The sequence below is a fragment of the Rhamphochromis longiceps genome, linkage group LG16, assembly GCF_057381845.1.
Source record: "Rhamphochromis longiceps isolate RC_006_pf linkage group LG16, R_longiceps_female_GT1.1, whole genome shotgun sequence".
Taxonomy (NCBI): Eukaryota; Metazoa; Chordata; class Actinopteri; order Cichliformes; family Cichlidae; genus Rhamphochromis; species Rhamphochromis longiceps.
This window is the reverse complement of record NC_140572.1, coordinates 22,558,378-22,585,333: the sequence shown is the minus strand read 5'-3', so window position 1 is coordinate 22,585,333 and position 26,956 is coordinate 22,558,378. Positions and strand designations below refer to the sequence as shown.

The window sequence follows — 26,956 nt, the reverse complement described above, 5'->3', positions numbered from 1 at the left end:
AAATTAGTCTATAAATCTCCCGGTGAAAGGATACACTTCCTCAGAGATTTTCGTCCATATTGATATAATAGTTCCAATTTCACTGCATCCCAAAGGTGCTTTGTTGGAATGAGGTCTGGTGGCTGTGGAGCCCATTTACAGTGAACTCACTGTTGAGTTCAGAAAACCAGTTTGAGATGATTTGAGCTTTGTGACATGGTGTGTTATCCTGCTGCAAGCAACCATCAAAAGATGGGTACACTGTGGTCATAAAGGGATGGACATGATAAGCAACAATACTCAGGTAGGTTGTAGTTTTTACATGATGTTCAGCTCGTTCTAAGGGGACCCAAAGTTTATCGGGAAAATATCCCCCACAATATTACACCACCAGCCTGAACTACTGATGCAAGGCAGGATAGATCCATGCTTTCATGTGGTTTATGGCAGATTTTGTCCCTGCTATCTGAATGTCACAGCAGAAATCGAGACAAATTACATTTTCAGTGTTCTGATTGTACAGATGTATACTTTTGGTGAGCTCTTAGCTGACAGCTGTGGTACCTTCTGTGGTCTTCTTAACATGAACAATACAAAAACATGGATCCATCTTCCCTTGTATCAGCATTTCAGGCTGGTGGTGGTGTAATGGTGTGTTTGACCCTTTGATACCAACTCAGTATTGTTTAAAGACTACCTGATATTGTTGCTTAGCATGTGTATAACTTTATATCCACAGTGTACTCATCTTCTGACTGGTTTTTCTGAACTTGACAATGAGTTCACTGAGCTCAAATAGCCACAGTCACCACATCTCAATCCAGAAGAGCACCTTTAGGATGTGGTGGAAATTGTTAGGTGGAGATTGTCAACATGGATGTTGCAACTGTGCAATGCTGTCGTGTCAATATGAACCAAAATCTTGAGGAATGTTTTCAGCACCGTGTTGAATCTGTGCTATGAAGACTTCAGACATTTCTGAACTCAAAGGAGGATCCAACCCAGTATTAGAGGGTGGTGTATCTAATAAAGTGTCTGCTGAGTGTATGTAGGGAATAGTGTATTTCTCCCCATTGCCTTTAGGTTTACAACTTCCACTTTTGTCTTTGTCCTTCCAGGAAAGTGGTTGATGCCAATCACAGGGAGAGATGGGTCTCCAACAACATGTACTGGGAGCTCCGCAAAAACCCCGGCTTCATTAACATGGAATCTACAGTGACTCTATGGTAGCACATGGATCTGTGTTTCCATCATCACAGACGAGGAGGCTGTTACCTACGCACAATAAGGTGTTAAGAGAAACGCGACGATGATGAAACATCTTTGTGCATGGATACGAATGACTGCTGAGCTGAGGGAAGGCCCGACGCCCAGCGACCCTGTGGAGGGTCACCCATCCATGGAAACATACCCTAGGATCACCTTCATTGTGCTTGTCGAAGCTGGGTCTCACCGCGCCTATGTAGATGTTTCCTCAGCTCTGTTGACTTCCCAGTATGTCCTTGCCTTAAAAAGACACCTGTACAAGTCACACGATTAGGCGCCTTTAAGTTGAAGCCATTTAATTTCCAACAGCAGTTTGGGTAGACTAGTCTATGAAGTAGACATTTTGATTACCTACAGATTACCTATGATAACATTGCATGTGTAGAGAGCAGCTTTCACTGGTACAAAGCCGTATTTACTATATCATCAGTTATTGTAGAAAAAAAAATAGGTATTTTTATAAAAAAATATCTCGGACTCAGAATTTAGTGAAAGAGAATTATGTGAATTGGCAGATTTTATTTATTTTTGCCTTTTAATACTGTCGACTCTGTCGGATGGCAGCACTCTCTCCCGGGAAACAACTCATTTGAAATTAATGTCGACCGCTGTGGAGGAAGTACGGGGCTCTACAAACGCCGTTTTAATGAGTAACTGAGCTGAACATGTGCTGGGAGGTGAGGTGTGATTTAAACGCGAGGCGTTTCGGCCCTGTGGACTGTCAACACTGATCTGTCGTGACACAGTGCAAATGGAAGGACGATCTTCACCTCAGCAGCCCCAGTGTCTAATAATAATCATTCTTACACAAAACCAACTCGTGTGAATCACACAGTTACATAAATGCATACATAACTCTCTCCACTCTGTTCCCGAATGTGAGAGTTTCATTCAAATAATGGGCGCGTACACGTCCGAGTCACGAGTATAAGAAAAGATTTGTACAGGTTGCAGCGTTCTCTCAGATCCTTGGGATTTTTGTAGTACTTCATTTATTAACGAAACGTGAATAGCAGAGTCACATATTTCCATAAAACAGCCGCAGCTTGAAGATGTAATTATTTTGAATTAATAAATGAGTAATTTTCCATCAGAGTCTTGTTACAGTTTACAAAAAACCCAAAGAGATTTTTTTTAAATCATCTTTATTCTGATTAACAACCAAAAAGAATCATTTACAAAGATATAGAGCAAAAAAAGTACTAACTGTATTCATTTATAAATCTGTTACCAGCAGATATTTGGTATTTTTCTTGATATATTACTCAAACCATCTATAATTTATCTTATCATTAATTGATTAAGGAATGATTTAATCTCGCCGTGACTCAATCACCAAACCGCATGCAGTCGTAGTTCATTATGAAACACCAGAGACACCTACAGGTCGTCCTGTAAAAATGAAAGAAGCCAGATTTTCAGATGGATACTGTAAAAACATTAAAACGTCTCAATGTGTCTGATTCCCCAGAGAATTTACTGCTATGCTGTGGGCTTCTTCAAAGCACCAGGTTGAAGTTTAGCTTTAAAATCTTGCCTAGTCTCCTCTTTTTTTGTTTTACAGCTAAAGAAAAAAATAAAAGGGGGCGCCTTTAAAATCAACCCGAACACACGCGAATAGTTCTTAAAGCTGAATCTCTTTGTTCACAGCTGCAGGGCGAGGAGGGGAAAGGTGAATATAAATATGTAGAGCGAAAACTGTTTAAGGCAAATCCATCATGTGTGCACTGATCACACCGTAGATTAACAAACCAAAAAGTTAGAACTGCTTTGCATCCATGTAGTTTAAAAGATAAAAAACAACAAGATACGCGTGGATATAGTTTTATTTTTCCCTGATCACGAACTTAATGCTACAACTCAGCAGCGTCGGTTTCACTTGCTGTGCCTTAATGCATTTATCAATGCCTCACAAACACACAACAGATGAGAATACCCGAGCCAAGAAGAAGGTATGCCATTCACAAGTCAAACGCCGCACATTCTCCATAGTCCGCCTGCCTACAGATGATTAAGTACACTGAGCATTTAGCCGAGGACGGAATACATTAAGGGAAATTTCTTTGACATTAGAGGAGTAGAAAAGTTTTAACTGTATAACGCTTGCAGTGTCTAAAAGTGTTCTGCACTGCTCTGCTACCCCAACATGTAACTGATTCATTTTTGGTGATCACAATAAATGCAGCACATTTAGGGGGGGGGAGGAAAAAAAAGTGGGGGCACTACTGCAGCAGCTGATTTCTTTTCCCTCCTACATCAGTAGCTGTGGAGGTAGGGCCAGTGCTTTGTGTAGTGTTTGGTATCACAGAGTCAGAATGTAGTGGAGAAAAAAAAGAGAGAAAATCCTCCAGCTTTCTTCATCCATTTTCTACCTGCATGTCTAGAGCTTGCCAATGAGTCTTGCAGATGCCTTATAAAAAAAGGTTTATGGTTTCTGAATTGGACACTTTTTTTTTTGTCGACTGACATGTATCATGAAGCACTATGTCAGCTCAGTTTGGATCAAATCTATTTCCTGATGGGTACCTTCTAAAGTGCAATTTTAACAAAGTACATATCTTTCCATGAACACTGTACACTGCTGCTACATAGTGCTTGTTCTAATAAAACTGCAAAACTCAAGGGATGAAGTTCTGTGGTTTGTGTTTTTTAAAAAGGTAAGTGTTCTTGTACTCTGATATTTATGTTTCATTTTCATAAGCTGTCCAATGGTCCGATTCTGGCTCCCGGGCCTTATGTTTGACACCCCTGGTTTTCTTTAATAACAGAAATTGGAGCTCCCACAGCACACCTTGGTAAGCATAGAAACACATATGACGCAGTAGTGATATCCACTATTTTTTAAGGCTAGTACCTATGTTTTAAGTTGCTGGGGAAAAAAACACAAACACACAAGCAACAGAGAACCCAATGACAAGGACTTCTTTGCTAGGTGCTCCTGTTAATCTGCACAGCAACACAAATATCAAATCATCCAATCACACAGCAGTGACTTAGTACATTTAGACATATAGACATGATCAAGTTGACCTGCTGAGGTTCAACCAGAGCAACAGAATGGCGAGGAAGGGTGATTTAAGTGACTTTGAATATGTATGACAGGCTAGTCTGGCAACTTCAGAAAGTGCTGATCTATTGGGATTTACCCAAACGACAGAGAATGGTTTGAAAGGTGAAAATGTCCAGTGACTGCCTTGTTGCCAGACGAGAGAGTGACCAGATTACTTCAAGCTGACAGGAAAGCAACAGTAACTTAAATAACAACAGCCAATGTATGCAGGGGAGCATCTCTGAACACACAACACATCAAAGGCTGCATCAGCAGAAGACCACACCTTGTAGGACTCCTGACAGGATCTTCACATCAATTCACATGTGTTACCAGAGTTCAATGATGGAAGATTAAAAAAACTGCCACTTGGTCTGATGAGTTTCAATTTCTGGTGCAACATTCAGATAGTAGGGTCAGAATTTCACAGAAATAACACAGATACATGGCTTCATTTTATCTTGTATCACAGGTTCAGGGTAGTGGTGGTGTAATGATGTGCGAGATACTTTCTTGGCACACTTTGGACGCCTTAGTACCAGCTGAGCATTTTTAAAATGCCACAGCCTGCCTGAGTATTTTTGCCAACCACGTGCATCCCTGTATGACCCATAATGCACCCATCTTCTAATGGTTGCTTCCAGCAGGATGTGTCATGACAATTATTTTACTGTATTTACAGTAGACGACAATCTAATAGAGCATCTTTGGGAGGTGGTCCAACAGAAGATTCCCATCCTGGACGTGTGTCCAACAAATCTGCAGGGCCTGTGAGATGCTGTCATGTAACTATAAAACAAAATCTGTGAGGCACCTTGTTGAATCTATGAAATGAAAAATTAGGATGTTCCAACCCAGTACCAGGAAGGTGTACCTAATAAAGTGTCTGTTGAATGCATATGGATAATAGTGTTGTTTTACTCATTGCTTTCAGGTTTAACTTTCACTGTTGTCATTTTTCTTCTATGAAAGCAGCTGATGCCAGTCACAGGGAGAGATGGGTCTCTGTACCTAATAGAGTGGCCAGTGAGTGCAAATATCACTCTTTAGAGTAAAAAAACCAAATTCAAATAAATAAATTACTGTATTTGACTTTTCTTTGGGCCACTTTTTTGTTATAAAACAACACAAATTAAGTAGAAAGCACCCATGAATTCACTCTGATGTAATTAGCTTTGTACCAATACTTAACAACGGGCTGGCTGATGAATAAATGGCTGTCCAGCGGTCATCTCCCACGGGACGCATTTCAATCAATAACACAACAGCCGGCTCCTGAAGGCGCCACAGCAATTTATTCTCTCAGTAGGCTCTATTGCACGGCCATTAACACACGCCAACACTCATTAACATTTATTTAATGTTATTTCATTTATTTACTGGATCTGAACACTTGTTGTTGCTGCCATTTTTCTCTACCAACAGTAAGTTCATACAGCAGAGAACACCAGTCAGTAAATCTATTAAATATAGAGCAGGTTTTACTTCTATAGCTATACAGAGGCACACTGCAACAGACCAGCAATCATCTTTTCTATTCCGAGTCAAACTGATAAAGAGCGATGGATGAGTGGAAGTAGGACAAAATAAATACTAATAAGAAATAAAAACATGGCCTGTCTTTCTGTCCATATGTCACACTAGACAAAATGTATGGAAAAACTAGACATTCAAACCACTGACTGCACTCACACTGTGTGTAAAAAGATACAAAGAAAATCGTTTGTAATATTCTTCCACTTTTCATCACATACTTTGGGACATTTAAAATAAAAACATAAAAACAACCACACTTCCGCTCGATTCTTTTACAGTTTGCTCGCGAGTATAAATAGAGGTGAAAAATAAAGCTGATGCTTTTTCGGGTTACTGCGCAGTTGAGTCTACTTTGCCATGTGCATGATTACAAAAATATACCCGGGCAATCGCAGACTGGGCATCAGCTGATGTATGTGACACTGTGGGTGCAGCGACTGCTGGCGGCGCCGTTGTTTATTTGATGGAGGCCTTGATGTACTGTAGTGCGCTGTGGGCTGCGTCGTTGTGGGCGTTGCTACAGGAAATGCCTGTGCCGTGGCACACGGTGACAGGGGTGGTGGACAGCTCTGCCAGGCACTGATACTGCCCGTTCACTGTGAGCTCATCTGCAAAACAGTTGAATAGTTAACATCTTGCAACACATATTTTACAGCCACAAGCTGTGGATAATGGTTTCCATTATACTACAGAATTGAATTTAACTCTTCCCCCCCTTGGACTCCTACTGGGAGTAACCCTTGTTTCTCTTTTTCTGAACGTAGAAACTCAACTTGAGCACTAAAAGTATTACAACAGGCCTGGTTCACCCATTCACACACATTTATACAAGCACTTTTTCCACGTCTTAGTGCTTTCTAACATATACATGCCAACAAATGCATTGGAGAGCAACCTGGGCTTCAGTACCTTGCTAAAGCATACTTTGGCATGCAGGCTGGATCGAACTACCAACCTTCAGATTAGTAGATGACCTGTTTTACGACTCTACAGGCATTTTACCAGGTAGGTTCCATCACAATTAGCAATCTTGGTAGACACAGAGGATGTGTGCACAATTTTTGGCCTTTTGTTTACTTTCTTGTTCTCTATGCTCCTATTTCCTCTTCTCTTTCCCCCTCACCCCCCACCCTGTCATGACAGATAGCAGCCACTCCCTGAGCATGCTTCTGCAGGACGTCTCTTCCTGTTAATAGGGAGTTCTTCCTCAGCACTGTCGCCAAATGTTTGCTCACAGGAGACTGATAATTCATTCATTACTGTTTGAAAATACAACCCAGTGTAAGGTTCATGTATTAAATTATATAATGATAATAATAATTAATGATAATATTCATCATGATTATTGTTGTTATTATTTTAAAATTCATTGTTTTACTAAAAAAAACAAAAAACATAGTAAAACACTTAAAAAAAAAAATAAGATGCCAAATTACAATTATTTAATCGCAGTTGTGAACAGGTAAATGTGTTTTAGCAAAAATTTAAAATTAAAACAAATCATTTTACGAGGACTTAAATGTCCTTTGTTCCCCTTTTGTTAAAACAGAGAAAAATGCACCACAGACAAATACTGAAGAAGGAAATGGTTGCCTTATATTTACATTGTCTACAAACTCAAAAACCAAATTTCTCTTAAAAATTTAGATTTGCAAATGTGAACAAATCAACTTGTCAGAGATATTCATCTCCACTTGAAAAAAAACAACCCCACAAAACAAGAAAACTGCAGCAAACACCACAATAATAAACAGCATGTCCAAATTAATAAGTCTTCTAATCAGATATTGATGCTTCTTTACTATGTGACGCAAAAATAGGAGACAGATGCTTTTTTTTTAACTAGTTAAGCACCCAAATAAAAAAATCAAATGTTTCTATGTTTGAGTCACAGCAACTTTGACAGTAACATCTGCAGTAATATTCACGTCTCTAATGACATCTCACAAGCGTTCGCTTTATTTTGATACAAAGACTGTTTACACAGTTTCTAATTGCAGAGAAATACATTTATTTTGGTCATTTCATTGTCGAGCAGAAAGCTCACCCTTCTTGTTATACCCTTTAGATGAACAGAGAGTTTTTTTAATTAACTACATATTCTTTAAATAATGTTCCCTTTTATAAAAAGTAGGATAATTATTAAAAAAAATTATTATAGCTCTGTTACATAGGAAAAAACTGTCTTTTTTTCTGTTGTCTCTTGTTTAACATTAGGGACGTTTGTGGCAATAAATTTCTTAATCAACTAAACAGGTCACTTAAGAAATATTAAGTTAGATTTGAAAACGGTTTAAAAAAAAACATATCCCCATTCCACATTCCAAAATGTCATGTGACAATCTGATTGGCTTAGGAGTGATGATGTCACAAGGATGTCACAAGGATCCTTTGAAGTTTTTCTATAAATAGGGGTGAGAAACAGCAATTTTCAGTTCGTTTCTTCGCAGCCTTTGTGTTTGCAGCCTTCAAACGTTCACTACAGAAAAATTTGGAAACCTCTCAGAGTCATCGGATACAAACGCCAACATGTATCCAAGATTACGGCAACCAAGACAAAAAGATTTCGCCGCCTCTCCTTCCACGCGTGGCCGGCCAATTTCTCCAAATGGCCTCTTATCCATCCAAAGGGCATTACAGGAGAGTAGGAATGAAAACAACCATCTCCAGAACAAAATTCGACAAATTGAAGAAGAAAAACGTCACCTGGAGAAGAAGTGCTTACAGATGGAAGCACAAAACAAACACCTGGAAGAAACACTACAGCGCCAGCCCGACATCAACATTATTAATGAGGGCTGGGGGATCAAGTTTGCTCAAGCCAGAGAGCAGATTGTATCCCTCATCAAAGAAAACAAGAAAAAGAGCGCTGAAGTTAAAGAAATGTCCGAGCAGCTTCAAGGCAGGAAAGCGACGATTGCTAAAATGGAGTGGGATCTGCAATACATGGACCAAATGAATCACCTGCTCCAAAGAAAGCTTGATGAAGCTGAAGAAAAAAATAAAGAAGTCCTCCAACAGAAGGAACAACAGGACACAAAGCAAAAAGACCTGCAGCGCGAGCTCCAAGGCATGCAGGAAAAGTACAGAATGGTGAAGGCAGAGTTGGAACAAACATTTGTCCAAAATAAAGACCTCCTTCAAGAGAAAGAGCAACAGAAAGAAAGACTGCCAGAAGAAAAGTGCATTATCAAGGACTTTGAGAGTAAAAATCAAAAGTTGCAAGGATTCTGTGATGAACTGAAGGTCAAAACAAGTGAGCTGGAGGGAGAAAAGGAAACACTAGAAAAACGATGCTCACACATGCAGAAAAAGATTGATCACATGGCCAAAAACAACTCAGAGCTCATTAAGGGGATATTGTTGGAATTCAACAACTTGAAGCGGGAAAACACAGAAATGCAGGCCCAAAAGCAAAAACAAGACAAAACGCATGAAGACCTGCAGTGTACGCTCCGCGATATCCAGAAAAGAAATGAGCAGCTAGAAGGCCTGCACAAAGAAGATCAAGTGAGAAATGCAGACCTGCAGAAGGCAAAGCTGACACAGGAGGCAACATCCAAAGACCTCAAAGAAAAGCTTAAAGAAACACAAGCAACATTAGAACAGGTGGAACAAACATGCAAGAAACTAGAGAGGCAAAACACAGAAACCATCGATGAGTTGAGAACCCTCATCCTGGACAAAAAGGCGCTCGTGGAAAAGTCCATGAAAAAGAAGAAAAGATTCTTCAGCTTTTTCCGGTAGAGGGACAATACTGCTTCTTCAACTGATGTAGCCTCGTCTTGCTCCACCTCTGTTCACCCCCCCAACCAGTCCCGGCAGTTGACTGCCCCCTCCTGAGCCTGGTTCTGCCGGAGGTTTCTGCCCGTTTAAAGGCAGTTTTTCCTCCCCACTGTCGCCTAGTGCTTGCTCAGAGGGGATTGTTGGGGTTTTCTCACCTCTACCTTGTTTCTTTATTTACTTGTTAACTTTTTGCTCTTACCTCATTTAACCTTGTTTCGTTATTTACTTGTTAACTTTTTGCTCTTACTTCATTTAACCTTGTTTCGTTATTTACTTGTTAACTTTTTGAACTTACCTCATTTAACCTTGTTTCGTTATTTACTTGTTAACTTTTTGCTCTTACCTCATTTAACCTTGTTTCGTTATTTACTTGTTAACTTTTTGAACTTACCTCATTTAACCTTGTTTCGTTATTTACTTGTTAACTTTTTGAACTTACTTCGTTTTACCTTGTTTCGTTATTTACTTGCTTGTTTAACTTTTTTTTCAACTTATCTAACAAAATAAAACAGTTGAATTTATCCTTTGAGTATTGTTCATCTAATCTTTACAGAGTTTTTCCAAAACACTTTCAAACATTCAGATCTGTCTTTCATTTTCTTCTTGAAACCTCATGAACGGTGAACTAAAAACTCTGGAACATGGTTTGAAACACTGAAATTGTTTCAGCTGAAACTGGCAAAGTCATACGTGCGTGTATGAGTGTCACAGGTGATATGGTGTCACTAGTCCGGTCATCATGTTTAGGCTCATTCACTCCAGAATTATTTAGGCCAAATCTTTAAAACAGTGTCACTGCACACACATTTCAATCACACAAATGCAGGATTAATTCTTTGCAGTATCTTCTCTGATTTATTATGAGAATGTCACGCCTGATCATTTGCGCCCACAACATCAAAAATGGGGGCAAAAGGGAGGAGACCACGTTTAATCGATTATAACACGAGGTCAGAAATATAAGTGCTGACATGAGTAGTGTCCACAGAAACCTCTGAAGCTCAGCTAAAAACTCATGTAAACCATGTCTACAAACACCAAACAAAGCAAAGACACCAGACAGTTAAAAGAGCAGTTACTGCACCATGAATCTGTGGACAGGTAATATCCATATTTTGATTTATGATTTTCTGGAGTTAAATGTGAACCGAAGCATATTTTCAAACGTGTTATATGCTATAAAATACTTTTAAAAATTAGGTGAGGGAAATAAAAATCTTTTTTTCTATGTTTGAGTCACAGTAACTTTGACATAGTAACATCTGCAGTAATATTTACAGCTCTGATGACATCTCACCAGTGTTAGCTTTATTTTGACATCAAGACTGTTTACACAGAGTTTGTAATTGCAGAGAAATACATTTATTTTGGTCATTTCCTTTTCAAGCAGGAAGCTTACCCTTCTTGGTATACCCTTTAGATGAATACAGAGTTTTTAATTAAATACATATTCTTTAAATAATGTTCCCTTTTAGAAAAAGTAGGATAATTAAAAAAAACAAAACATTTATTATAGCTCTGTCACGTAGAAAAAAACCTGTCTTTTTTCTGTGGTCTGTTATATAACATTAGGGGTGTTCGTGGCAATTAACTTTTTAATCGACTAAGCGGGTCAAGTAAGAAACACTTAAATATTAAGTTACATTTGAAAACTGTTTAAAAAAAAACATATCCCCATTCCACATTCCAAAATGTCATGTGACAATCTGATAGGCTTAGGAGTGATGATGTCACAAGGATGTCACAAGGATGTCACAAGGATCCTTTGAAGTTTTTCTATAAATAGGGGTGAGAAACAGCAATTTTCAGTTCGTTTCTTCGCAGCCTTTGTGTTTGCAGCCTTCAAACGTTCACTACAGAAAAATTTGGAAACCTCTCAGAGTCATCGGATACAAACGCCAACATGTATCCAAGATTACGGCAACCAAGACAAAAAGATTTCGCCGCCTCTCCTTCCACGCGTGGCCGGCCAATTTCTCCAAATGGCCTCTTATCCATCCAAAGGGCATTACAGGAGAGTAGGAATGAAAACAACCATCTCCAGAACAAAATTCGACAAATTGAAGAAGAAAAACGTCACCTGGAGAAGAAGTGCTTACAGATGGAAGCACAAAACAAACACCTGGAAGAAACACTACAGCGCCAGCCCGACATCAACATTATTAATGAGGGCTGGGGGATCAAGTTTGCTCAAGCCAGAGAGCAGATTGTATCCCTCATCAAAGAAAACAAGAAAAAGAGCGCTGAAGTTAAAGAAATGTCCGAGCAGCTTCAAGGCAGGAAAGCGACGATTGATAAAATGGAGTGGGATCTGCAATACATGGACCAAATGAATCACCTGCTCCAAAGAAAGCTTGATGAAGCTGAAGAAAAAAATAAAGAAGTCCTCCAACAGAAGGAACAACAGGACACAAAGCAAAAAGACCTGCAGCGCGAGCTCCAAGGCATGCAGGAAAAGTACAGAATGGTGAAGGCAGAGTTGGAACAAACATTGGTCCAAAATAAAGACCTCCTTCAAGAGAAAGAGCAACAGAAAGAAAGACTGCCAGAAGAAAAGTGCATTATCAAGGACTTTGAGAGTAAAAATCAAAAGTTGCAAGGATTCTGTGATGAACTGAAGGTCAAAACAAGTGAGCTGGAGGGAGAAAAGGAAACACTAGAAAAACGATGCTCACACATGCAGAAAAAGATTGATCACATGGCCAAAAACAACTCAGAGCTCATTAAGGGGATATTGTTGGAATTCAACAACTTGAAGCGGGAAAACACAGAAATGCAGGCCCAAAAGCAAAAACAAGACAAAACGCATGAGGACCTGCAGTGTACGCTCCGCGATATCCAGAAAAGAAATGAGCAGCTAGAAGGCCTGCACAAAGAAGATCAAGTGAGAAATGCAGACCTGCAGAAGGCAAAGCTGACACAGGAGGCAACATCCAAAGACCTCAAAGAAAAGCTTAAAGAAACACAAGCAACATTAGAACAGGTGGAACAAACATGCAAGAAACTAGAGAGGCAAAACACAGAAACCATCGATGAGTTGAGAACCCTCATCCTGGACAAAAAGGCGCTCGTGGAAAAGTCCATGAAAAAGAAGAAAAGATTCTTCAGCTTTTTCCGGTAGAGGGACAATACTGCTTCTTCAACTGATGTAGCCTCGTCTTGCTCCACCTCTGTTCACCCCCCAACCAGTCCCGGCAGTTGACTGCCCCCTCCTGAGCCTGGTTCTGCCGGAGGTTTCTGCCCGTTTAAAGGCAGTTTTTCCTCCCCACTGTCGCCTAGTGCTTGCTCAGAGGGGATTGTTGGGGTTTTCTCACCTCTACCTTGTTTCTTTATTTACTTGTTAACTTTTTGCTCTTACCTCATTTAACCTTGTTTCGTTATTTACTTGTTAACTTTTTGCTCTTACTTCATTTAACCTTGTTTCGTTATTTACTTGTTAACTTTTTGAACTTACCTCATTTAACCTTGTTTCGTTATTTACTTGTTAACTTTTTGCTCTTACCTCATTTAACCTTGTTTCGTTATTTACTTGTTAACTTTTTGAACTTACCTCATTTAACCTTGTTTCGTTATTTACTTGTTAACTTTTTGAACTTACTTCGTTTTACCTTGTTTCGTTATTTACTTGCTTGTTTAACTTTTTTTTCAACTTATCTAACAAAATAAAACAGTTGAATTTATCCTTTGAGTATTGTTCATCTAATCTTTACAGAGTTTTTCCAAAACACTTTCAAACATTCAGATCTGTCTTTCATTTTCTTCTTGAAACCTCATGAACGGTGAACTAAAAACTCTGGAACATGGTTTGAAACACTGAAATTGTTTCAGCTGAAACTGGCAAAGTCATACGTGCGTGTATGAGTGTCACAGGTGATATGGTGTCACTAGTCCGGTCATCATGTTTAGGCTCATTCACTCCAGAATTATTTAGGCCAAATCTTTAAAACAGTGTCACTGCACACACATTTCAATCACACAAATGCAGGATTAATTCTTTGCAGTATCTTCTCTGATTTATTATGAGAATGTCACGCCTGATCATTTGCGCCCACAACATCAAAAATGGGGGCAAAAGGGAGGAGACCACGTTTAATCGATTATAACACGAGGTCAGAAATATAAGTGCTGACATGAGTAGTGTCCACAGAAACCTCTGAAGCTCAGCTAAAAACTCATGTAAACCATGTCTACAAACACCAAACAAAGCAAAGACACCAGACAGTTAAAAGAGCAGTTACTGCACCATGAATCTGTGGACAGGTAATATCCATATTTTGATTTATGATTTTCTGGAGTTAAATGTGAACCGAAGCATATTTTCAAACGTGTTATATGCTATAAAATACTTTTAAAAATTAGGTGAGGGAAATAAAAATCTTTTTTTCTATGTTTGAGTCACAGTAACTTTGACATAGTAACATCTGCAGTAATATTTACAGCTCTGATGACATCTCACCAGTGTTAGCTTTATTTTGACATCAAGACTGTTTACACAGAGTTTGTAATTGCAGAGAAATACATTTATTTTGGTCATTTCCTTTTCAAGCAGGAAGCTTACCCTTCTTGGTATACCCTTTAGATGAATACAGAGTTTTTAATTAAATACATATTCTTTAAATAATGTTCCCTTTTAGAAAAAGTAGGATAATTAAAAAAAACAAAACATTTATTATAGCTCTGTCACGTAGAAAAAAACCTGTCTTTTTTCTGTGGTCTGTTATATAACATTAGGGGTGTTCGTGGCAATTAACTTTTTAATCGACTAAGCGGGTCAAGTAAGAAACACTTAAATATTAAGTTACATTTGAAAACTGTTTAAAAAAAAACATATCCCCATTCCACATTCCAAAATGTCATGTGACAATCTGATAGGCTTAGGAGTGATGATGTCACAAGGATGTCACAAGGATGTCACAAGGATCCTTTGAAGTTTTTCTATAAATAGGGGTGAGAAACAGCAATTTTCAGTTCGTTTCTTCGCAGCCTTTGTGTTTGCAGCCTTCAAACGTTCACTACAGAAAAATTTGGAAACCTCTCAGAGTCATCGGATACAAACGCCAACATGTATCCAAGATTACGGCAACCAAGACAAAAAGATTTCGCCGCCTCTCCTTCCACGCGTGGCCGGCCAATTTCTCCAAATGGCCTCTTATCCATCCAAAGGGCATTACAGGAGAGTAGGAATGAAAACAACCATCTCCAGAACAAAATTCGACAAATTGAAGAAGAAAAACGTCACCTGGAGAAGAAGTGCTTACAGATGGAAGCACAAAACAAACACCTGGAAGAAACACTACAGCGCCAGCCCGACATCAACATTATTAATGAGGGCTGGGGGATCAAGTTTGCTCAAGCCAGAGAGCAGATTGTATCCCTCATCAAAGAAAACAAGAAAAAGAGCGCTGAAGTTAAAGAAATGTCCGAGCAGCTTCAAGGCAGGAAAGCGACGATTGATAAAATGGAGTGGGATCTGCAATACATGGACCAAATGAATCACCTGCTCCAAAGAAAGCTTGATGAAGCTGAAGAAAAAAATAAAGAAGTCCTCCAACAGAAGGAACAACAGGACACAAAGCAAAAAGACCTGCAGCGCGAGCTCCAAGGCATGCAGGAAAAGTACAGAATGGTGAAGGCAGAGTTGGAACAAACATTGGTCCAAAATAAAGACCTCCTTCAAGAGAAAGAGCAACAGAAAGAAAGACTGCCAGAAGAAAAGTGCATTATCAAGGACTTTGAGAGTAAAAATCAAAAGTTGCAAGGATTCTGTGATGAACTGAAGGTCAAAACAAGTGAGCTGGAGGGAGAAAAGGAAACACTAGAAAAACGATGCTCACACATGCAGAAAAAGATTGATCACATGGCCAAAAACAACTCAGAGCTCATTAAGGGGATATTGTTGGAATTCAACAACTTGAAGCGGGAAAACACAGAAATGCAGGCCCAAAAGCAAAAACAAGACAAAACGCATGAGGACCTGCAGTGTACGCTCCGCGATATCCAGAAAAGAAATGAGCAGCTAGAAGGCCTGCACAAAGAAGATCAAGTGAGAAATGCAGACCTGCAGAAGGCAAAGCTGACACAGGAGGCAACATCCAAAGACCTCAAAGAAAAGCTTAAAGAAACACAAGCAACATTAGAACAGGTGGAACAAACATGCAAGAAACTAGAGAGGCAAAACACAGAAACCATCGATGAGTTGAGAACCCTCATCCTGGACAAAAAGGCGCTCGTGGAAAAGTCCATGAAAAAGAAGAAAAGATTCTTCAGCTTTTTCCGGTAGAGGGACAATACTGCTTCTTCAACTGATGTAGCCTCGTCTTGCTCCACCTCTGTTCACCCCCCAACCAGTCCCGGCAGTTGACTGCCCCCTCCTGAGCCTGGTTCTGCCGGAGGTTTCTGCCCGTTTAAAGGCAGTTTTTCCTCCCCACTGTCGCCTAGTGCTTGCTCAGAGGGGATTGTTGGGGTTTTCTCACCTCTACCTTGTTTCTTTATTTACTTGTTAACTTTTTGCTCTTACCTCATTTAACCTTGTTTCGTTATTTACTTGTTAACTTTTTGCTCTTACTTCATTTTACCTTGTTTCGTTATTTACTTGCTTGTTTAACTTTTTTTTCAACTTATCTAACAAAATAAAACAGTTGAATTTATCCTTTGAGTATTGTTCATCTATTCTTTACAGAGTTTTTCCAAAACACTTTCAAACATTCAGATCTGTCTTTCATTTTCTTCTTGAAACCTCATGAACGGTGAACTAAAAACTCTGGAACATGGTTTGAAACACTGAAATTGTTTCAGCTGAAACTGGCAAAGTCATACGTGCGTGTGTGAGTGTCACAGGTGATATGGTGTCATTAGTCAGGTCATCATGTTTAGGCTCATTCGCTCCAGAATTATTTAGGCCAAATCTTTAAAACAGTGTCACTGCACACACATTTCAATCACACAAATGCAGGATTAATTATTTGCAGTATCTTCTCTGATTTATTATGAGAATGTCACGCCTGATCATTTGCGCCCACAACATCAAAAATGGGGGCAAAAGGGAGGAGACCACGTTTAATCGATTATAACACGAGGTCAGAAATATAAGTGCTGACATGAGTAGTGTCCACAAAAACCTCTGAATCTCAGCTAAAAACTCATGTAAACCATGTCTACAAACACCAAACAAAGCAAAGACACCAGACAGTTAAAAGAGCAGTTACTGCACCATGAATCTGTGGACAGGTAATATCCATATCCATATCCTTTATTTTGATACAAATATTGTTTACCTCATTCTGTAATGGCAGAGAAATACACTTATTTTGGTCATTTCATTTTCGAGCAGAAAGCTCAGAAAACCCCTGAAGGCCAAACAGGTTAAAGTTAATTCCCAATAAAACTAACTGTGAGATATTGGACTACATTGCTGTCTGTATTATTGTTAAAGTCATAAATGATCACCTTTAAAGTGTTTGTGCTGATAACATCATGTACAGTAAGACAGGCATGGAGAACAGCACTGACTGGGAGAGCCTTTGAACAGATGACATACTCAATTCAGTTCAACATATAAGACTTTAAGAATGCACAAGCATCTACCTCAAATCTATTTTTTTAGTCTATCATCTGTGATATGATTATGTAAAATTATAATGTATTGTTCATCTCCCTTAAATAAACAGGCAGCCTTAATGTGTGAAATATTCATATATTAAAACACTCAAATTTGTCTGTTGTCTCAGTGGCTGATAGTGTCCCACAGGTGTCAATGTGAGCTTGAAGTCATTTATATTTTTTAAGTTGTTTAATGTGTAGGTGCTCAAGATTTTGAATGAAAGCCTCGGAACTTCGGCAGCACAAAAAAGTGGCTATTCTTTGTGTCCATATGGATCAGTCCCTCTTATTACCATTATTTCCTTATGCCATAAGTTGTCTAGTTAAGTATCAGACTAACGTTTAAAGCTTTTACTTGAGTGAAGTAACTCACGTTACTGCTACTGCTAAATAATGTTAGCTAAGTTTACAGCATATTCCATAAATCACCATGCCATAACTAACTGCTATAATAGCGCTGCCGTACTGCATCACACTCAGTGCATTTCAATCATTTCTCCAGTACGTTTGATAGCTAGCAAAATAATAATAATAATTATTAGGGCTGGGCCATATTATACCGTTCACGGTAATACCGGTATAATGTTAGGCAACGATAGGAAAATGAAATATCGCGATAGAATGGGAGTAAAACGCGCATGCGCAGTGCCTTTGTTTTCATACGCACATGACCGATTGTTGGTTTGTAAAAATGGTGCAACTTCCGTGATGTGGAACTGGTTTGGTGTTTGTCCATCAGATACACAACAAAGCACATTTTTTTGCAGAACATGCAAGCGGCCGTTGTTATTGTCGTATTTGTCGGACTAAGATGCTCTTAAATCTGGGAGTAATCTGGGTCCCAAACTCCGTATATTTGACTTCAGGTCAAACAACCCTGCAGCATCACTGAGAGTTGAAAACTGTCTAAATTCTTTGATCTTTAATAAAACGATCAGCATTGCTGCTTTACCAAGTGTAACTATAAAGTTTAACTTCCAGGCATCCATGAAAACAAAAGTTATTACATTTAACGGAGTTAGAAGTTAGCAGGAAGCTAGCGGAAGTTAGCTCGCTAGTTTCGCTAGTTACCTAAGCATGATATAGCATGTTCTGACTGAGAGATTTCTGAAAAAATTCAAACGTACAGCTCTGCTATCACTTCCAACATAAATGAAGACAGGAAACTAAACAGCAGTGACGTTTTTAGGGTTACTGAAGTTGGGCTAGCTGATATATAATGATGTGCTACGTGATCGCTAGCGACACAGCTATGTTAGCATAACATAAACAGTGAAGCTGGAGGAGGAACACTAACACTTTTCCACTTATAAAAGTTAACGTGAAGGTTCCTCATGGTTAGAGACAAATGCAATCGCATGGCAGGATGCTGTAAACGGACCAAACTTCAGTCAGGAGAACAACTGAGATAATCCATCCACAATACGAGGTTAGTCATTAATATACTGCAACAACATGGGAATAGCTCAGCTGCCAGAGAATTCAACATTAATGAATCAATGGTACAGAAGTGGAGGAAGCAAGAAGAATGAGTTTAATAAAGTTTGATTTATCTGACTGCTTTGTTTCGCTTAATGTGCCTTATAATCCCGTGCAACTTATGGTCCGAAAAATGCGTACTGCACACTGCAGTTTAATGTTGCAAAGCACCTCTTTTTAACTTCAGTGGATATTATACATGGTTATGCTCAGGATATGTCAGCCCATTTCTACTGGAAATGCCTTTGGGTTAAACTTTCAGCAAGGAATTTGCATTTGCACTGTTACATTTTTATAAAGCTTTAATGTACATAAAAACCAGCTTCTTGTTTACGTGAAAATAAATGGAAGGTTGTCTTTTTGCGCTAGTAATGTTGTGGAGTTGTATTTTGTCTCGCATCAATTATATCGTCAGTTATATCGTTATCGCAAATTTTCAAATATATATCGTGATAAATATTTTTGGCCATATCGCCCTGCTCTAATAATAATAGCACGTGATATGTACACATACTCGAAAATTATTTACTAGGACTCACATTGGTGTAACTTTGTGCTGAACATTTGTGTGGTCAAGATCTCTGTCTAAATAAATAAATAAATAAATCTGGGCAAATTCCCAGATGATTAAACATGCAACTATTTTGCTGGTAATAACTGGAGTAAAGAAATCAACCGCCTATTCATGCAAGATAATTCATAATTTTGTTGGTTAGGTCTGATTATTGGGAGGGGTCATAACCCCCCTGGAAATTACGCCCCTGAGGACTCACCTGTCATGTGACTCAAGAGTCCAAAGTCCACCAGTGTCGTTTTCTATCAAACACTCATTAAAACAGCAAGTTAGTGCATTCATCCCCGACTGTTCGGCGGAGGGGCGGGGTCACACAGTGGTGCATGGCAGCCCAGGTGGAGAAATTTTGCTTTTACACTTTGCAACTCGTTTTATTTCTCTACCTGATAAGAAAACTATTCGGTCATATAGTTATTTGTAGTGAATGAAATACGGCTTCAAGCATGTTTCAAACCTTGAAAAGACAATACTAAAATTCAAGAACTTTCACGGATTTCAAGCACCCGTACAAACTCTGGGAAGAGCAGATAATTCAAGTCTTATTGACACCAGCCTCACTGTTCAGTCACCTATGCTCTTTCTGCTTCACTCTTTTCTTCTGTCTCACACTAACTGTGAATAGTTGGCATAAGAAAGTTTCTCTCTCTCTGCCGTCACCAAGTGTTTGCTTAAAAGGGATTGTTGTTTTTTCCATTTCAATATAAACTGCCTTGAGTTGACTATTGTTGTGATCTGCCACTGCATAAAGATAATAGGGCAGCACATGAAGCAGGACAAAGCTCCAACTATCTCAAACTGGTTTCTTGAGCATGACAACGAGGTCACTGTACTCAGATGAACTCCACAGGCACCAGATCTGAATTAAATAGAGTGTCTTTGACTGTGGTGGAACAGGAAATTCACATCATGGGTGTGCAGCCAACAAATCTGCAGCAACTGTGTGACGCTGTCACGCCAGCATTGACCAAAATCTTAGATGAATGTTTGAAGCACCCTGTTGGATGTATGCCATGAAGAATTATGGCAATTGTGAAGGCAAAAGGCATCCGATCCGATCCCAGGTGTAACGTAATGTATGGAAAATGTCTTTCGTCAACCTCACATCTGGGGTTTTTTTTGTTGTTTTTTCTAACACCCTCACAAGTGCCCCACTACTCTGAAGATTTCTCAGTATTAACCACTGGAGCGGTACATGGCCTCATTTGGGAAAGCACAACTGCATAGATGACCCAGTTTTATTATTTTAAAAAGGGATGAAAGTTGAGTATTTAATCAAGACGTTAAATGCGTTCTATGATTAGGGCGACGGGAGTTTTTCTTTGAATCTGATGTGAGTGAGGGAAGCTGGGAACCACATAATCTGAGTGGAAGGCACCAGTATTGCTAACAGAAAAATACAAATGCAGTTTGTTTTCTTACCAATATCAAAGTATGTGACCTCAAAGCCTTGTTCATTGGAAAGGTCCAACATCATCTGAATGTAGTCTGTGTTGGGAATGCTCAGCGGGTTTCTCCTCAGTAAAGATATCTTCTCTGCCATCGAGTTCCTTAAGTTTTCAAATCGCACACTTGGTTTAGGACCCTGAAAAGTAAAAACATCACAACACAAAAGAAATTGCCTGAAATGTTGAAGTTGCCTGTAGACGTCACACAAATGAGCCAAGAAAGATCCGACATACCCATGTGATTTCAGAACAGCCTGATAGACTCTGAAGCTTTGCCACAATTTTCTCTGCAGCCACTTTTTTTGCAGCTTTTTTTGAATTTCCTACACCTGTCGAGAAAAAAAGATAGAAAGTTAGGACAAACGAGCAAAATCTTAGAAATTTTTCTTTGAACGTGAAAAATAATCGCACCCTTCTCTGACAAGGACTCCAATCGACAAATAACCGTGAACTCTCTCTTATGTGGTGGACCAGCCTCTGTTAAAACTGTGTATTCAGGAAGATGCCATCCTCTTTGTAATGCTAACTCCTAATGTGAACGATAAGAAAAGATCATGAGGGAAACACAGTTCATTTCATACATATGGAAGAAATGTTCTTGCATAAACACAGCCATGGCTGGCACACCTGGAGTAACCCCACAGAGTTAGGATGATTGTTTGTCTCTGCTGCCACACCATTACTGTCAGACGTCCCAGGAACATTCCTGCTTGGAATTAAAGAGAAATCACAAGAGTGTCATAGTATTTAGTAGGCGCTACAAGTTACAAGCACAAGATTTAATCTAAGATTTCTCAGGCTGACTTCCCTCCTGCAGCATAAATACAGAGCTGTGCTAAAAGTCTTGAGTTAACCCTCATTTTTCTAGGAAAATAGTAAATTGGTACAACAAATGTACAACCAGGCATTGACATACAAAACGTACAAGGCAATAACAGAGTTCACATCATTCTAAGAAGCTTGACAGTCAATATTTGGTATGATCACCTTTAACGCATCTTTCTCCAGCACAGCCTAAACTCTTGTCAAGCTTTCTTGTCATTTCTATAAGTAGTCTTCAGGAATAGTAAAAGATTTCTGACAGATACTCAGAGCTCTTCTTTGAGTGTTGCTGCCAGATGTATTATTGTAATTGCTAAAATAATAAAGTGGTTGCCAAACCGATGCCCATTCAGATGGTACTGCTGGGTGGATCAAAATCTGATAGTTGACAAGATCCCCAACACCACTGGCTGAAATGCAGCTCCAAGCCATGACAGAATCCCCACTGTATCTTTCTGATGGCTGTAGACACTCACCATGCCTCTGTCGTGGCCTTCTCTATACATAGTGATGACAATTTAAACCAAATATTGTTCATATGTTTGTTTGTTTTTTCCAACCTTAAGTTTCCTCAAATTTTATAAGGACACACTGCACACCAATCTGAGATACTCGAAGTTTTTAGCTAATAGGTTTTTTGGAATCATCCAAAATTGGTCCTTTGCTATGTTATCTGTTAAGTGTAGCCACAAAAATGGTTTATTTTTTGAGTTATGTAGCTTTTTATTGCTTGAATGATTGATAGGTCAGTGTTAGGTGGCTTAAAAAACAAGAATCTTCTGAAAGTGATGATGACATACAAGGACTGAACTGAGTGAAAGAGCAGCCAATGTTTAAAAAAACAAATAACTCTGAATGACCTTCAGAAAGACTGAGGAACTATTGCTTAAAACCATCTTAAAGAATTCAGGAAAGTCTGACTCCTTGATAGTAATCTATACACAAGGAGTGTATAGTCATGGCTTTTCCACAACACTATAACCAATCCTTTGACAGATGTCACTATAACAACATAACCAGCATTATTTCTATAATTCCAATTACTGTTTTGACTTCAGTGTTTAAACAAATGAAAATAGTAAAAGATTCCTGTCATATTCTTAAACATTTGTGTTTTATGCTATAACAGCCAGTGTGAAGTCTATAAAATGTCCAAAATGATTCAAAATGCAGACAGATTGAGTTGTTAAAGTTCCACAACACTGGCATGGTTTTGACTGAAACTAATTTGGGATGCAATTCATTTTTTTCATTGCTCATTAATCTAATTATAGCCTTGACGATTTACCCAGAAAATGAACATAAATTATCGTAGCTTTGCTGTTGCCAACTTTATTTGGCAGCACAAAGTCCGCTTGCTATTCAAAGAGGTAAATATTCATTATTTGCGAACCTCTGAGGAGTACAACTTTTATTTCCAACCAGTAATTTAAATGATTACACTCTACTTACATGACTCCAGCATCTATGTTCATAGCTTTTAGAGCAGCCTCTGCAGCCTGGTGTTTAGCAGCCTTTTTACTCGGCCCTTGACCTGAAAAAAAAGACCAATCAGTTGCCTGTGTTATACAATATCAAAACAGCAATAATAATAAACCTAACTGAAAGCCACAGTATCCTAATCAAATGTAAAGTGTGAGAGGCTAGTGGGAAGAACAAAAAGACTTCAACTTTGAAGCCTTTTTCCCCTAAAGCATAGGCTTGGTGACAGATGTTAAATACAGACACTAAGTCATTTCTCATCACCTCAACATGAAGAGCATTCCAACTGCTTCTCACCCTTTTTCTCTGGACCTGCACTTTTCTATGCCTGAAGTGTGATATCTTTGTTAAAAAACAAGGGATATAGAGGGTAAATTTAAACACTTTGCTTCAGCAACAGAAGAGAAATTCAACAAAGTGACAAAGAACATATTGCAGCCTGAGGCACTCTCTCTGAATTACCACGGTGCAATTTTCAATTCAAATAAAAGCCCTCATTCGGTGACAGCCAGCTATCAGCACAGCAGGGGTGACAGCGTAGCCTACCTATGCCGCTTACGTCACCGACTGTCACGCTGAAGACAAAGCTGGGCTGGTGAGCCTCTCCTTCAGCCCTCTCCATCACGTACACAGGAAGGTTTCCGCTTTTCGTGCCATATTCATGCAGGATCTGTATCGGTGTTTTCCCCGAGTTGCTTTTCTGTGATTCGTTTGTATCCAAGCTGCACGTAGTCAACACAAGGACAGACAAATTATGAGCTATGACTGTAATAACTGACTCATTAAATTTGAATGACAGAATAACAAATGACAACAGGATGACTGATTGTGCACTTAAACTGCTTATAAAATAAAGGAAAAAGTGAAAACGTCCATGTTTTCCCAGTTTTATCAGCCCTAGTACCAAAAATGTAATTATATCTAATTTTTGTCTTAAAACAAACAACAAAAGGCTGTCAATACAAAATTGTTAATGAACAGAATTTTAGAGGCCAGAATAAGTCAACTTTCTACCAGTTTGCCTTGAAAATTTCTCTAAATAATGAACTAAATGATTAATCAATGAAATAACAGTTTAATCAAAGAACTTTTTGCAATTTCTTCACTGTTCCATAACCATGGCAGCGACACAGATCATCTGAGACATTATCGACTGACAAGAACAGGAACTCCTTTATACTGTCTTAGTTTGTAAATGACTGGTTCTTATGTATCGCTTTTCTACTCTGTCCGAGCACTCAAAAAGCACTCAAAGCGCTTTATACAGCTAATTCATTCAACCAATCACCCATTCACACAAGAACTTCTAAGCTTAAGTGCTAAGTATCTAACATACATACACATTCACACTTCGATGGATGCATCAGAGAGCAACATGAGGTTAGTATCTTGTCCAAGGATATTTGGCATGCAGCCTGGGATCGACCACCGACCTTCTGGTTAGTGGCTGATCCGCTCTGCCACCTGAGCTACAGCCACCCCAGAAAATGTACAGGAAAAGTATTTAACAGTGAGGATGGTAAATTAAATGGAGCAGTTCCTTTCTGAGTAATGCAGTCTAGTGAGCCTATTAAAGTTTTAATTGCATCTATTATGTCTCAGACTACACTATTGTAATTCCTGTGACATGCCACTTCATTTTCCATATTAGAGCCGGACTGATATATCAGCCGGTATTAGCTATTTGCATACAGTGTATCAGAAAATAGCCATTTATTGGCTTTTACAAACAGCTAATAAATGAAAATTTTAATTAATAAATAAAAGAGTAAAGAACAGACAGTAGAAACATCTTTCAACTATAGTATGAGTGTTGATGTTACAGAGTTTTGCAGCTTTCACCTTCACTTTGTTGTGTTGGCAACACAAAAACCCCAAATACAACAAACAGTGGAACCAAGCAATCTTGAAGAGCAAAAACAAGTAATCCATGACTTGATGCAGCAAAAAAACTTTCTATTAAAAGTGAATTGTCATATTATCCTAGTAAGAACAATAAATAACAAATAAATACCAACACTTAACAAATGTTAGAGAAATCTGTTCATGTCTTGAGTCTGAAAGAAAAAAAACCCAATTATGTTGTCCAGTATATTGTTGTTGACTTTTTTTAAATCACCAAATATTGGCATCCTATATCAGTCAAGCTCAATCGGAGAAGACTCATAGAGGTAGTGAAAGAGGACGTACAGATGGTTGCTGTGGCAGGTGGCAGGAGATGAGCTGTGGAGACCCTTTAAGGGAGCAGCTAAAAGAAGATGATGATGATTCTGACACGCATTGCTAAAAATTACAATTAAAATTAAATTGAATTAAATTAAATTAAAAGCTCTCTTTTTCTCTGCTTGCACACACTATGTACAGCAGAGGTTTCCCCAATGTGCCACATAAATTACCAAAGCAGCTTTTCAGACTATATACATTTAAAACTGTGAGTGTCAGTCTCTTTGTTTGTAGACTGTAAGGAGGGTATTGGGCCTATGGAGATTCACATCATGGGCGTGCAGCCAACAAACCGGCAGCAACTGACTGTGCGATGCTGTCATGTCAGTATGGAGCAACAATCTCATTCACCACCTTGTTGAATGAGGGAGCACTGAAGGCAAAAGGTATCATTCATCATCTCTACCATCAGCATCATCGCCCCACGTTTTTAACCCTGGAAGTTGTACCTCCACCACCATCTTTGTTATGACTGAATTCCCATTGATTACAGCTCTAGGATATTTGGCTACCACCTCTTTCTCTCTGATGATGATGTCTCCTTTTCATACAGAGCGGATAGCTGTGGTGAATCAGTGCAGACATTTTTTTTATTATTTAACGCCATTTATTTAAAAGATTAGTGAAAGAAGCAACACGTAAATACAACTTAAGACCAAATACTTGGCACGACTTCAGCTGTAGCTTCTAGCTAATATACCATAATATGCACTTTAATTTAACTACATTATTATTTGACACAAACTAGATATGCAAGCGGTTTGGTTGATTGTGCACCGTTACCTCGAATCACATAACTACTATCAATAAAACACTGACCTCGCATCCTCGCTTTTCACTGCTGGTGATTGAGACATGTTTGCAGCTCACGGTTCCTCACAGGTCTGATTACAGACTCTGTTCCGGCCAAAACAACTTTTAAACACGACGATGAGATATTTTTCTGGACATCTAGCAATGATTCTGTGATGGACATTAAGTGGCCTGTCAACGCTAGCAACTCCTCACTGTACTTTCGCCGGGGAAACAATCGCCAGTTTAACATTATATCAACATCCGGATCAACGCGGGTCAAACGCACGTCAGAATGTGTGAGCTAAAGCGTTTACTGCCACCTACCGGTGAGTCCTACCTATTCAACTGGACGGGACAGTGTCCCCGCAAAACATGTTTTAAATCATTTTTTTTAAATAAAAAAAAATCTAGATTAAATTGTAAAACAAAAAAAACCGTTGTATCTTTAAATTTACAGTTACTATTTCTACTACTGCTACTACTACATAATAATAATAATAATGATAATAATAACAATAATATAATAATAGCTGGCATTGACAAAAAGAACACAAAGAACAGGAAGGCTTGTTTAAACAGCAATAAATAAATAAATCAAAACAACAGGAAACTAGGTATCATAGATTGAGAATCTAAATGATAACATTTTCTGCTGGTTAAAGCCTGGCTATAGAGTAGAGGTGGTTATGGTCTGTCCCCACAGTAAGAGTATGATGCAATTAAATCTAATGAAGTTGCAATGGTAGCACTGTAATTTCCCAGTTGCTGTTTTTTTGTTTTAGTTTTTCATTTGATGTTTATTTTATTGTTCGTTGATATTGTTCTGCATGAAAAAAGCCAGTTCAAAAGAACAATCCTGCTTTCCATGTGGGTACTCCAGAAGGCTGTTTGAGCAGTGTTTAGTAGATGAATCCTTAAATT

General features: G+C 38.8%; 2 protein-coding genes across 6 annotated transcripts in view; one reads left to right on the top strand and one right to left on the bottom strand.

The window, feature by feature from the left end:
* osbpl6 (oxysterol binding protein-like 6) overlaps window positions 1-2,767 on the top strand; it is a 44,738-nt gene extending 41,971 nt beyond the window's left edge. For all 5 annotated transcript variants that reach the window (XM_085384080.1, XM_085384082.1, XM_085384083.1 and 2 more), the window contains one exon: window positions 1,098-2,767. In XM_085384080.1, the coding sequence (XP_085240206.1) occupies window positions 1,098-1,209 (112 nt within the window). In that variant the 3' untranslated portion in view covers window positions 1,210-2,767. The remainder of the gene's footprint in view (window positions 1-1,097) is intronic.
* Window positions 2,768-5,951: 3,184 nt separating this feature from the next.
* Window positions 5,952-26,286, bottom strand: prkra (protein kinase, interferon-inducible double stranded RNA dependent activator). The gene is made up of 8 exons (XM_085384780.1): window positions 26,060-26,286; window positions 23,564-23,739; window positions 22,988-23,069; window positions 21,341-21,419; window positions 21,125-21,242; window positions 20,948-21,042; window positions 20,688-20,850; window positions 5,952-6,438 (listed from the first exon to the last, which is right to left on the bottom strand). Exons 1-8 carry the CDS (start codon window positions 26,095-26,097, stop codon window positions 6,287-6,289), a joined length of 903 nt encoding a protein of 300 aa, XP_085240906.1. The 5' UTR covers window positions 26,098-26,286; the 3' UTR covers window positions 5,952-6,286.
* Between the last annotated feature and the right edge of the window lie 670 nt (window positions 26,287-26,956).

What these genes read in the sequence shown, in the direction of transcription:
- prkra (XM_085384780.1), bottom strand. Translation starts at nt 26,097, where the DNA reads ATGTCTCAATCACCAGCAGTGAAAAGCGAGGATGCGAG. An exon ending in GTGAAAAGCGAGGATGCGAG is followed by an intron (nt 23,740 to 26,059) that starts GTCAGTGTTTTA and finishes GACTACGTGCAG; the next exon opens with CTTGGATACAAACGAATCAC. An exon ending in CGGTGACGTAAGCGGCATAG is followed by an intron (nt 23,070 to 23,563) that starts GTAGGCTACGCT and finishes CTTTTTTTTCAG; the next exon opens with GTCAAGGGCCGAGTAAAAAG.